General features: G+C 36.0%; 1 protein-coding gene across 1 annotated transcript in view; it reads left to right on the top strand.

The window, feature by feature from the left end:
• LOC127649306 (phospholipid phosphatase-related protein type 5-like) overlaps nt 1-12,489 on the top strand; it is a 46,743-nt gene extending 34,254 nt beyond the window's left edge. The window contains exons 5-6 of the mRNA XM_052134356.1: nt 50-184; nt 8,803-12,489. Coding sequence (XP_051990316.1) covers nt 50-184; nt 8,803-8,832 — 165 coding nt within the window. The 3' untranslated portion in view covers nt 8,833-12,489. The remainder of the gene's footprint in view (nt 1-49; nt 185-8,802) is intronic.
• The last annotated feature ends 1,894 nt before the right edge of the window (nt 12,490-14,383 follow it).

Below are 14,383 nucleotides of genomic sequence, written 5' to 3'. Positions count from 1 at the left end.
GGTGTAAAACTTCCCTCTTTTATTTTCCCTATGGGTGCTCTTGTGTTAGGTGGTGTGTGTGGTGAAAAATTTCAAAGGAAAGCCCTTACTGGATGAGATACCGCCAGAGGGGAGTGTGTCCAGTGGTCCCATGATCAGTCAGCCGAGAATGGAACACACCATGGAGAAGTACATAGCCTCCCAGGTATTCAACCACAAGCCTTCATGGACACGAGTTAATACATAATGTTTTTTTTATTTTTATAGATAACCTTATACTAAAATGCCTTTTATTCTAGTAAATTACCAGTTTATCATCAAAAGCGAATGCTGTCTATTTAACATTTTAATTTAGTTAAATTATTGATAATGTTTTTTATTCAATTATTCCCCTTGACCATATATAAATTACATAAAAATAAATTTCTACGATTAGAGCACTTGAAGCTTGAAACGTGTTTTTGCAAGTCTGAAATCTGTCCAACAACAACTGAAGAAGGGCCAGAATTTTTATAGAATTATAATAAATTATATATTTAATACATTTTCACACTATGAATAATAATAACTTCTGCACTAGACTAGACTATTTTAGATGGTCTTTTTACATTGGTCCTCTACAAGATCATTCATCCGAACTTAAAAGATTTGCAAAACAATGTGTCAGCCTTATTTGGGTCATCGTACGCTTTTTGCTTTCAGATTGCCTTTGGCAGTTTTCAGTTTTTGCAGCATTACATTTTTAACTCCATACATAATGGTCATGAATGTAAAACCGTGTGTAGGTAAAAAGGGCTTAAAAATTATGAGTGCAAAATGTCAGAGATCATAGATGTTCCCAGACCCAGAACGTCAGAATTGATTATGAATAACAGCTGTTAGAAAACAGTGATTTCCTTTTTAGTTTCTCTTCTGAATACTGGACTCAATCCCCCTTCATTTCAATTCTTTGTTGAAAAATGTTAAGACTTTTTATGACAGACATCATATTGAAAAGCCTTTTGATTCTGAATATTATGTTCTGAAGAATGTTATATTACTTTCCCTAATGAATCCCAATATTTCTTTTCAGTATGTTCATTAAACCTCTTTTGCTTCAGGCAAGTAATTCTTGCATCTGTGTCACAAGAGATCAGAGTTAGTCATTGGGATTGTCTTCTAGTCTCAGAGAAAGCAGACAGATGCAGCTGGAGTATGTTCCTAAATTCTGCTTTTGATCTAAAACTATTATTAAATGTTCTCATATTATTTTTACATTATCATTCTACTAAAGTTATTTCCCATATTGTAAGCACTGAGCTGAAAGCAAACAAAATCATTGGAGATGAGCATTAATAAGAAGATCATTGTTGTTGTTAAATGCATTGGGCATCATATCTGTCCTCACTTGCCATCCTTAATATCACCATATTGTTGAATGCCAAAGATTGGACACCTCAGAGCCCTAATCATGAAACTGCTGTTTTAGTTACAGGTCATGAAAAACCTGGAAATATTAGGGAATTTTAAAATGATGATTCTGAGGACTGGGAAAAGTCATGGAAATTAATTAGTTCTGTCAGTCAATTAAAAGCTTTAATCACGATGAATTGCGTAATTTTTATTAGTTAATCGTGATTAATCTCAGATTTTGAAAGTGCTTAAATTGGACACTATATACAGTATACTACTTTTCCTGTCAAAATGCATTCAATTCCATCTTGGGAAAGAAAACAAATATAAAACACACTAATACTTTATTAACATTTTCCAAACAAATCCTACCAAAGTATAAAGATACTCTAAAATAGCACTAATATAAGTTAAATTAGACCTTTCCAAAAGTCTGTGTGAGAATTTGACTAATTGAAATAACTATACTTGATTTCTATCACACGTGTTGTCTGTGCTTGTTTTGTATACAGTTAGCATTAAGAGTTCTTTTCCACATAATTTAATCACTGACTGACATGGAAGTGCTGTTATGTGTGTGATGTGGTGTGTGTCAGTGTAATGACTCTGTAAACGTAGCATTTATGCTGGTTTATGCTGTATTAACTGTAAATGCATTAATCGTGATTATGAAAAATGAATACGTTAAACTTTTTCAATGAATGGCAAGTGTTAATGTGTTAATTCTGACTGCTCTAAAATTAAGAATTTTAAAGAGCTGATAATTAAATTTTTTACGGTTTATTTGCTTGTGGCTGAACATCTTTGATTGCATCCTTCCTTCAGGCAGGGACTCAGGCAGCTTAAAATTACAAGTATGAGTGAAAGACAAGCTCACGTCGTTATGTGAGGCTTATTTCAACATCTCTGCACCTTGTTAAGTTTTTTGGGGCTGGCTATAGTCATCTGCTATAAGTAACAACATGCCATTTCCCATATTCTGTTTGTTTCATGAGGCAATAAATGAAAATGCGACAAAAACATGTATGTATGTATGTTACTTGGTGGCAATCATTTATAATCGCTTTTTACTTCATGAAACATAAACAGAATGTGGGAAATAGCACATTGTTACTTACAGCACAGCACTGTGATTAAAGAAGTCCAAACGCAACCTAGCACGGTACATTGATCTTGAAATTATTCTCACTGAGTGACTCGAGATGGATGAAAACACTAGTTTGTGAGTGAAACGAATGTGCTTGTTGTATTTTAGGAGTTGAGACTGGTTTTTACCTATTCCCATTATGATTGTTGTGTTCACATTTCATAAGTTATACAGTGGAACTGTCACAGATGTGAATGAGACATGTATAAGAATATTGCATGCACAAACAATGACTGCTAGCATATATATTACACCGTGTATACAGAGATTAGGGTTAGTATTGTGTGTTTTGTTGTTTAATGTTCGTTACATGCTGTTTCATCACGTCATTTTGGTTTAATGCATTATTACAGCTGTTAGAAGTTCATTATTCTCTCTCAGTTAGCGAGTCATCAGGCTTACTGTAAACACTCATATTAATGGGCACCATACAATTTATGCAAGTGTATTTTAATTGATTTGTCATTCAAATCAGCATACATCTGTAATATAGGATGATTTCTGGTTCATATTACACCTGCCAAACCTTAAATAGCAGCAAGTCTAAATTCCAAGATTTTAAATTTCAACATTTTTATTTAATTAATTAGTTAGCAGTTCCAGGTATAGGATTAAAAATTACAACCTTTTTTATTTTTATATGGGTTATCGATATTGGCCACAATAAGCTGTACATTTTCAGTTAGCATATGGGCCCAGAAATTCTATATCGTACATCCCTAATTTTTATAGTGAAGGTACTTTTTTTTTAGCTATGCTCAGATCTAAAATACAAGATATTCAATAGTCAACAGAGAATAGTTAGTAGGGAATTTGAATATTGGGATTGAACCCACTTTATATTAGGGGTCATCAACTAATATGTACGGAATAGTTCACCCAAAAAATAAAATGTTCTGATAATTTACTCATCCTCAGGCCATCCAAGATGTATCTGAGTTTCTTTCTTCATCAAAACAGATTTTTAGGATTTCATTTCAGGCCTCCCCCTCTAAACAATGCAAGTCATTGAATACTAAATTTTTTGATGGTCCAAAATGCATAAAGGACGCACTTCCTGACTCCTCCTCCAACGTGACCTTACCAACAATCTTACATCATCCCTCTTATGAGTGCGCATCACAGAGATGTACAGAAGCAAACATTTGTAGTTAAAGTATATAAGTATTGTTTTGTTTCTAAAAATAATCAATTGTTTGGGTTCAGAAGAACTTTATTTTCTTTATTTTGATGCACCCTAAATATGCATTTTGAACCATCAAAAACATTCATTTTTGGGTGAACTATTCCTTTAAGCCAGCGTTTCTCAACGGGGGCGGTACCGCCCCCTAGGGGGCGTTTGGACAGTGTTGGTGGGGCGGTGTGAACAAGGCAGCAGAGAGGGGGGCGCTCAGGCACAAATGGGGGGCGTTACTCAGAGGTACTCAACAGGCGGCCTGCGCAAAAATCTTTTCCGCTCTTCTCCTTAGCCTATGTCTTCGTCTTGCTCGGATTACTGCTGCCACTTCACCAGGAGGATATGCCAGGAGAGCCGCTTCCTAAGTTACTATGCTTTTAAGAGGCGGAGAATTTTCAGCGCAAAATAGAGGCACGCTTTCACCGGCTTTTTCTGTACATAACGCGGAATACATAATTAGGCGCATAATTAGTGCTCAGGGCTCACACTAATGACCGTAATTAATAAAAAAAAAGTGGCTGTTTTTGACGTCGTTTTTTCTTCGGTTCAGTTCAGGTGGCCGAGCTGTTGTCGTCTTTGTTCATCATTTGAAATCAAATGACCGTTTGTAGGCTATTCAAATTTGAAGCCGAGTATATATTGCCTAATTGAGTGCGCGAACGACTGCTGCTTTTTCATTGGCCATTTAGGTTTGTTACGTTATTGTTCACGTGATTGGTTCATCTTAAAAAAATTTGTGTGTGAGCCTGAATTTGTTTGAATTTCTAAATACATTTGCAATACCTTTCAAACAATCCATTTGTTTTTGCATTTTTTTCCAAACACAATATTACTCAACTTGAGGCTTTTACATGTAGTTTAAATACAATAAGAAACTTCTGTTTCAGTTTTTTTTTTTTACCAAAAACTCAGGCTTCAGGTATCAGTGTTGCAATGGTTGAGAACCACTGCTTTAAGCATTCGTCACAATGTAATTATTCTATACACACATTTTGTTGCATTGTTCTTGCATTTAAAGTACCTGCATTTTATTACCTCTGTTGTCACACTGTTAACCTTACCCCTAAACCTAACCCTACCTCAACACTTACCATAAACGCTATAATCTAATCCCTAACCCAGTGTTTCCCAGCCGCTGTGCTGCAGCACACTAGTGTGCCATGAAAGATTGTCAGGTGTGCCATGGAAAATGATCAAATTCCACAAAATATATAATAATTATAAATAATTTTTTATAATAATTTAATGGATCCTCCCCTTTCAGAGAAATTTGCCGTTTTGAACCCATAATCGGTCACTTCTGTGATTGTGAAGAGCAATGATTAATGAGCAAAAGTGAGTGATATTTCTATGCGTTAAGGTTCTTTCACATGACTCGCGTCAGCGCTGCAGAATACATTGAAGTCTATGAAGTGACGCCACTTTATACCAAAGTGTTTTTTACACACACGTTATTGCTACACCAGTAATATTTTTGAGAGTATTAAGCAACAAGAAATTTTTAAAAACTGTCCAAGTTTGTGAAGAGACATTGAATGTCTCATAATTCATTTTAATTAAATGTTACCTTATCGTTTACGAATATCAGGGACCCCAGTTATTGAACTAATTTAAATTCACCAAGAAAACCTTAAACATAAACGAGTCCTTTTATTACTTTCTGTTATCAAAGCGACTGCACACTTTTTCTATCTTCCAAATACATATTTTCAATGTTTATTGTGCATACCTTCTGCTTTTTTATGTGACAAATTCATAAAATTGCCCCTCTGTGACGCTTTCTGTAACTCTTGTCATGTGGAGGGCAATGCAGCGCTTGACGCTTTGTTCTCCAGAACAAAATTAAAACTGCCACGAGAAGTCATCTGTCTGAGACAAAGACGCAAAATCGAATGACAATTGCCTCCACATCAGTCTCCCTTGATGCATGTGATTATGCACAGATGAGCACCCAGTTTAAGTTGATGCAGACCAGTAGGAAGATTTGAATTCTGTTCAGTTAATTTTTAACGTGTTTTGTTCATATTTGAATCGTATTTGTTTATTGTAATGTTGCGTTGTTCATATTTTAGTGGCCTCCGCTGTCACTGTGGGGGAAAAAACATTAATCTGCTCATGGTGTCTCTGCATAAATAAATGCATAATCTGCTGTATGCTCGCCCTTTAAGTTCATGATTAAAAATGAAAATGTGAACGAATATAAAAGCTATTAAATGTCTTAAAATATAAATATTAAAATTATGGGTAATAATAGATTATGACGGAATTTTTACGACCCTGTCTGTCAAAAGGACGGTTGATGATAGTGTAACTTAATGTTAGACTTTAATGTGAATTTTTTTTTTTTTAATTTTTTTTTTCATAGCCGAATTTCAAACATTACAATTAAACACGCTACTAAGACACACAGAAAACATGGACAAGTTCTTGAAAAGGAAAAATATTGACGATGGTTAGCCTATGTGGGATAGTGGTGTGCCGTAGAATTTTTTTAGTCGTAAAATGTGTGCCGTGGTTTGGTTATGAAACACTGCCCTAACCCTACCCCTTAAACCTACCGTACCTCAACCTCAGTATCGGCAAAGGTGAATCTTGTGAAAATTTAGCAGAACAACATGTAGTTACACAATAAGTACATTGTATGTATTTTAATGTTTAGTAGTTAAAAACACCTGATATAAAGTTTGACCTTGTGATTTTTCTAGGCCTAGAAAAGAAATGGAAATTTCAGCAGTGAATATACCTTTCTCTGGTTATGCTAAGATAACTTATCCAGTAATCATGAATGACTGTGTAAGGCGGGTCCCAGTGAGTCTGGGCTACTCCTCGAGAAAACAAAAGGCTCTCATGAGAATTAACATCTGAACTCTCTCTCGCAGATGTAACAGCAACATCCGAGATGCAACATACTGTGCAGCTAACACCTCCCTTCTAAAGTATCTTCATCTTACTCCTCCTCCTCACTTGAAGCTCACTAAAAAAACCTATGCAATGTGAAGTGTGTACAAAAAGTAACTATAACATGTTTGGTATCATTTAAAGTCTCTCAGTGCGCCTGGTAAACTGGTCTCATCCTCCCAGCCATAATGAAAAGCTAAAAGAAGTTATAAAATATGTGAAATGTGGTGTGCCCCTTAAAGGTGTGCCCTCCCCCAGATCCTCCATACCTCCTGTATGTTAATCTACAGGAACCCCCTCAACAGGGGACCAAAATCTAATTATAATGACAGACACCACCATTTGGTAAGCATGTTGAATTATCTGGGTATTTAAGGAGAGGCTGACACATTGCTCAGGGCTCTCTGTAATCAGGCGATCCCAAACAGTTTACTGTTTGTAGTTTATTTCAGGTGATTGCAATTCGAATTTCTTATGTTTTGATAAAATGTCTAACTTTGACTTATCAATGTCTAATTGGAATTGATGAATTGATTATGTTACCTGATCAATAAATTGTCAACATTTGATTTTATTCTGACTGACTCTGACATTGTGTTTCCCAAACAGATTAAACGATTCAGTATGTTACCGCAAGTCTGCGTCAGATTAGTGACGACTAATATTTGGCATCGATTCAAGTGTACTTGGTTTGCAAAGACAAAAGGGAATTTCCGTTTAGAACAGCTGAACGCTGCTTGACCAATCTAAATTCGGGTGTCTAACCTCTGTTTTAATTTGATGTTTCTCCAGATAAGTGTACGTGGGAAACCACGCATGGCCAATCCAAAGCTATTATAAGAGAAGTTATGTTGGTCAACTTACATCTATAATAGTGGCCGTGACCTCTACTGAAGAAAACGTTAAGTTACATTCAAGTGTGTGCAATTCCATGGGGCTATACTGAAGTATCTTTGATTGTGTATACGTGAACGTAACCGATCTCAGGTATATAGCAATTACCTCTGTTTGATGATCCAATACTGGCCGCTTGTGATCGTGAGACCCGCGGTGTAGAGGAAAACACGCGAGGACCTCAAAGCGACATAGTTTCTTAATCTAAACGGGTAAAGTATAATTAAAGAGTTAAAGGAATAATCAAACATTCGCTCACTTTTAATGATACTCAGATATCATTAAAAACCTTTTCATTTATGGAGTCAGATGAATAAACGAGGTAATACATAAGAGAAAATGTATTTCATTTAATCTTGTTGTGTTGCGTAACAAGAAAGACAGTAACGCGCAGAGACCTTCACCCGTATTATTGGAGACCACCATTGGACCGATAAACGGGTTTACAACTGGAAAGGTAATGGAAAAATCATGCAAATTATTTGGTCCAAAGGTATGGGAACCCTAAAAAATATTTAGTCATCTAGAAATTGCTTTAATGGGGGCAATGTCCATAAAATGACTTTAGAAAACCCTTTTCCAGTAATCACGAACAACTAGAAAAGTCTTGGAAATTCATGGATCAAAAGGTGTGGGACCTCTACTCCTAGTGACCCAAAGATCAATACATGGTAGATCATTTCAGAATTCAACAGCATTGTCCAGCAGGACTGCCATACAATATTCAACAGGGAGGAAGTCCCCTTTAGGTCATGTACCCTCTGTCCACTTTCAGATATTGTCACCTTTGACCTCTATTATGAGCCTTGCAGTCATAATTTTTGAGCAACTGAGGTTCCGCCAATCTTTGATTAATTGTTCAATATGACTTTCCAGGATTCATTTTGAAATCATATAAGGGTGAGTCCAGGGGCTCTGTGAAGCAGTTCTTCAAGATTATCCGTATGCCTAAGACATATACACCTGCAATGCATGGCTAGCACTCACACCACACAAGGTTATTTCAAGGCTGCATCATTAATCTTTAAGGTAGATTTTACTTATTCCAAAAGCCTTAGAATAGTGTACATCAGGACTTTAGCTTTGCAATGGAATGGAGAGGTATAAATCAACTCATTTTCATTTGAGTGTGTTCATTCTTTTACACAAGTCTTAAATGCCAGAAAATTCCAGTAGACCTCTAGCTAAGTCTTGCTTCAATGCTGTCTTACCTGACCTGCTTTGTATTGATCCAGGAGAACATATTTGACTATGCAACTGGACTATGCCAAGTGTTTTTCATAGATTTTAACTGTGCATTTTGTTTGATTTTCAGAATCCCATCACTTATGCTGAGATCACATGACAATGACAAGCCAGTAACCAAAAAGCTGTGGATAATGTTGCTGCTCTCTGATGTGACATCTTACTTTGAGTGTAGCGTCAATATGTGAAATTTTAACACTTCTATTTCAAGTGTCTGAAAATTGTCAATATCACCTTTGTGTCCTCCTTGTTACTCTTTTGTTGAAAATGATTATGCTGGGGTTGTATCCCTATTTTTATATGAATAAATCACTGTTAGCAGTTTTGTAATGGAATATGCAGGGTACAGAGTGAATGTGGAATTGTAACATGATGTCATTAAAATGTGTTAAACATATCCTGATGTACTATTATAACCATCCTGATCTCGTGAAAATTACTCTACGTGGTTCATTACTTGTAGAAAAGCAGTTCCCTGGTGAAATGTCCAATGTGTGGCACTAAAAGTGCATTACATGTTCTTTCCATTTAGATTCAGTTTTTAATATTACTGCAATTTTTAGTTTTAAATAAACAACCTACCTCCCTACCATAAGCCTAAACTTAACCAATAGTGTCATAAACTCAAATGTGAGGTGAAAACAGGTGAGGATTTGAGGGTTAATGCTCGGTTGGGTTTTTCCTACCTAAACCTAACCGGTAATGTCATAAAAGTAACTGTGACATGAAAAACACAATTTCTGAAGCATCACTTCATTTTGTGACGCTTCCATGACACTTTCGGCTCACGTGTCGACTTGTGTGCTCTCCTCGATTCATATCCCAAACCTTTGCATCAGTTGAGCAACCGTGCAATTTGATTGCGCTGAACATGCTTGTAAATGCAGTTGGTTATGTAATGCAAATATTAAAATGTATCGTCTTACAAGTCATGCACTTTAGTAAATGCTTTGATGTCATAAGATAGCATTGTATGAGGAACCTGTGATTTGTGTAAAAGGAAATAAAAGCAATTGTTGGTGAAGCACCTCTAGTGTTTATTTCACCAGACTGCCCCAATATGCACAGTGAGCCACGTAAAACTCATTTAGAAAAAATGTAGTTATAGTAACGTGATGCTATAAGACCAGGTTGATTATAAAATACTATGTGGATCCTTAGTTGATTTTTTGTAAGTGACTCTAAAAGAAGATTTTGTCTGATAAGAAATCTGTTTCTTTAGAACCAAAACTCTGGTTTTAGAGAGATTCTCTGATGTTTGGAATAACTTCTCTTCACAATTATTTCTTCCCACCTAAATGTATAATGTTACCTAGTTTCAGCCTAAGATGGCACATCCACAGTCTGTTCGCTGACTGTCTGATGCATACACAAAACTTGAAAGTACTTTCTTGATCTGGCAAGCGCTGATATGACTGAATTTAAGCATCTTCTGGTAGTAATGGTCAACAGGGTTTTTATCAGTCAAAGTCTTGTTTTTAGGAAGAACTGGATTTGCGAAAGATATTGACCAGTTTAGTGACGTCAAATTTTATACCCTCAGTGAGCACTTTATTAAGAACTCTATGGTCCTAATAAAGTGCCCGGCATGGTCTTCTGCTGTAGTAGCTCATACGCTTTCAACGTGTTGTGCAGTCTGAGATGCTATTCTGCTCACTTCAATTGTACAGAGTGGTTATCTGAGTTACTGTAGCCTTTCTGTCAGCTTGAACCAGTCTGGCCATTCTCCATTGACCTCTCTCATCAACAAAGAGTTTCCACAGAACTGCCGATCACTGGATGTTTTTTGTTTTTGGCACCATTCTGAGTAAATTCTAGAGAATGTTGTGTGAATTGACAGGAGATCAGCAGTTAACAGAAATACTCATACCAGCCTGTCTGGCACCAACAATCATGCCACAGTTGAAATCACGGAGATACATTTTTTTTTTTTGCCCAATTCTGATGGTTGATGTGAACATTAACTGAAGCTCCTGACCCATATCTGCATGATTTTATGCATTTTATGCTCAGTGAGTGTATATTCAGATCTTTGTTTGAGTCCCTTCATCTTTACAGATGAAGGGAATTTGTAAGAGTTACTTTTAGCAGTAACATGGCAGATGTGTGATAGACAGATCGTACTCACTACAGCAGAGATTTTAAGGTAGGCTGATGCTGACATGAGGTGATAAGCAAAAATCATGATTGGTTTTGGTGTCAATATAACAGAGATTACCTTGGGCAGGGCTGATGGATTTAATTGTGACTGGCAATTTATTTCAAAACTCACAAAAAAGCTTTTGATTGGGTTATCATGCTTGGTTGTGTATGATGTGTCACTTGTGTGCTTAAATATGGGTGGTGTGTGTATGTTTGCAGGTTTTGGTGGTTTATGAGGACATTTTGTTAGGTTACAAACTGGTAATTACAAGGGTATTATGCTTTAAATGTTTTTTGAAAATGTAAAAATGCAGAAAGTTTTTTTGTGAGGTTATGGGATAGAATCTATAGTTCCTACAATTATTTTTATACTGTGTCTATGGAGAGTCCTCATAACGATTGCCGCACCAACATGTGTGTGTGTGTGCACGCATGTGTGTGTGTTTGTGCTTATTTGTTAGTCTGCCCCTCATGCAGCCTCTCTGAATATGCAGTCTATAGTGAGAATGTTGTTTTTTTTTCTTGCCAAACAATCATCAGACTGAGCTTGAACAATACCTGTACCTGTTAAGGAGAGAAAGACAGAGCTGGTAAGATGGAGGAGATGGACCTTCATTGAATCGATCATTTACTTCACACAGATATATGGTAATATTTGCATTTGGATATGTTTACAATTTCACAATCAAATACAGTGGCCCCAAAAGTAACACTTAAAAATGTGTTACATTTATTGCTTTAGATAACTTAAAAAAAAAACCTTGCTTAACCTTTGAACTTTACTTTTCTGAGCCAAGGTAATCCGTTCAATGGTTCAAAGTTGGTTCCCCTCAAGTTCCTAGGTCGTAGCAGAGTAACAACAGATGTAGTCCATCATATTAACTATATACTGTATGTCCCAAATGTTTGACAGCCAAATATGTGTGTCCTCAATTTTAAACAATATCACTATTGTTTTATCATTTGAAACTTACCATTTATTTATTTATTTTTTTAAATGTGTGGTTTGAAAAGTGTTTTTGCAATTTTTTTAATTCAGTACATGCCTCTTGGGTTGATGTTTTATTATATAAAGCAAAGGCATTTGTTCATTCTTTAGTGTGGCTAAAATGTTTTTTGGGGGAATATTTACTGTGTCATAGACCTTGTAGCATAAAAGGTCTGCAGTATTTCAATTTACATTCTGCAGAGTTATATTTTGTTTGATCTCTCACAGGCCGGTGATGAGATTTAAAATGAATGCTTGAATACAATAAACCCAGTGTCTCACGGTGGTGTAAATAATGTATTCTATTTATTTTATTTATGTAGTATTACTGTATGTCCTGAACCCCTTTATGAACACTGTTTGAATCATCAATTGATGCATTGGAACAATGTGCAAAAAATACATATACATATACAGTATATGATTAAGGTTATGGTCCTGTAATGGAAGCAATTAAGTTGTTTCTTTGATTTAATTTGTGATGTCCTTTACTTCGTGTTTGCAAGCTTTATTTTTTTATTTCTTTGTAATATGTTTATTTAGATGGCTTACATGCTTTAACATGGTTTATAACAGGATTTGATGCCCAAAATCCAAATATTGCAAATTAAATTTGTATTGTGTGAAAAAGCCCAACATTTGTTTTAGTTTTCTTTCAATGTACCATATTGTTTATTAGTTGGACAATATATTTAAACAGTTCTGGGTTGACGTCAAAAGCCAATGATCTCAGAGACTGAGCTAGCAAAGAAAGCATATCTTCCCTGAGCTTAAGGTGTCAAACACTAATAAGATATTTACCCAGACTCACGGTCACACTATATCTTTTATGAATGATCTCTCAAATACTCTGTGAATTTGATGTTCTTCCTATTTTGTTTGAAGATAAATGATATTATATTTCATAGATTATTTACTGTTGTGTGCATAACTCGTGATAACACAAGATTTTATGTGAATGAACTCAATGGTTAGTCTGAAATAAGCTTACAGCAGCAAAAGAGTTGTTTTTTTATAGATCTGAGATAAAAAATTAGAAGACTTCCAGTGATCTTGTTAATTAGATGCTGTCACTACAATTGTTCTACTTAAGTTTCTTTAAATGTTTTAGTTACAGTGCTTGCAAGAAGCATTGTAATAATGTTCTGTAAGCGTTTTGTTTAGCGTTTTTCTAAGTATTAAAGGGATAGTTCACCCAAAAATTACAATTCTGTTATCGTTTACTCACCTGCTTGTTGTTCCAAACCTGCATAAGACTTTCTTTCTGCTTTTGAAAACAGATGGAGGTGTTAAGCAGATGGTTAGCCTCAATCATCATTCGTTTCATTGATTGTTTTCTATACATTAAAAGTAAATGGTGACAACTCCTTTTGTGTTCATTGGTTGATAGGATGACCAGATGTCCTGATAAAACCGAGACCATAACCAAAGCTAAAGTTAGAATGCCTTTTGTACCAGTTTTTATATATAGTTTGATTTCTTTGATCTCTCTCTCCCGCACGAACCTCTGCAGTTGACATTTATCCCTCACGGTGGCTTAATTAGTCTAATATGGGACAGGGTGTGTAGGATCACGACCCGGCCCCGCCCTCCGCCCTGCCACAATTACATTTTAAACTGATATCACTGTGATTCGTGCTTTTTCTGTCATAGGATAAAATAACATATATATAATTTTTCATATAATAATTCTCTTTAGGGTTTTTAGTCCAAAAGTTCACATCTAATATTGACCTATAAAGAGTGATGTAGGAGGAACATTTCGTGCAGTTGAATATGTTTCTCCTCTGCTGGGTTGTAGTATATCAGTTCTGTGGCTGTATATAACAACACTGCTGCTGGGGTTAAAGCTGCTGGTCCAGTAAGAATGTTGGATTCAAGGTCGGGGGCTGCTGGCTCAGAGTTCAGGGTCCTCCTCAACTTCCTGCTTTCATCTCCTCCATTAATGAAACTCATATGTGGTGGGTGAGTCCCATTATTAATGCCCACTGCCTCCCCTCTGCCCCATTTACAATCAAAGTCTCCCACAGACTAAATGTAAATTCAAATTGCATTGGATATTTCGAATGACATTTCAAGAACTCTGTACCCAGGGGGAATCTATCTTGATTTCATTTCTGAAGGTTTCATTCAGGCTTCTCATAAAATGAGCTTAATTCAAAGGAAGGACTTTGCAAGGGCATGAGTCATGTCCAGAAAAAGATATAGTAGATAGCAGTGTAAGAGATATATTTGAATATAATTAACTTTAAAAATGCAGTCACTTTTTAATAAAACTAGTCATTTTAGCACATATCAAAAGTATAGGGTTTGGCTGATCTGCATGGGCCAGTTAGCTGCTGCATGTAGATGCGCAAACAACACAAAGGAGTAAGTGTTGTTGGGTGTATGGGCATGTGTGAGCTCAATCTGGGTGTAATGTCCACAGAGGGGCGTCAAAAGCGAGTTGTTTTCAGCTGTACAGGTGTAATACAGTGAAAACTGATGCGTATCTTATAAACAGTACCTCCCATCCCAAACC

The sequence above is a fragment of the Xyrauchen texanus genome, chromosome 9 (assembly GCF_025860055.1).
Source record: "Xyrauchen texanus isolate HMW12.3.18 chromosome 9, RBS_HiC_50CHRs, whole genome shotgun sequence".
Lineage (NCBI taxonomy): Eukaryota > Metazoa > Chordata > Actinopteri > Cypriniformes > Catostomidae > Xyrauchen > Xyrauchen texanus.
This window is presented reverse-complemented; position numbering and strand designations above follow the sequence as displayed.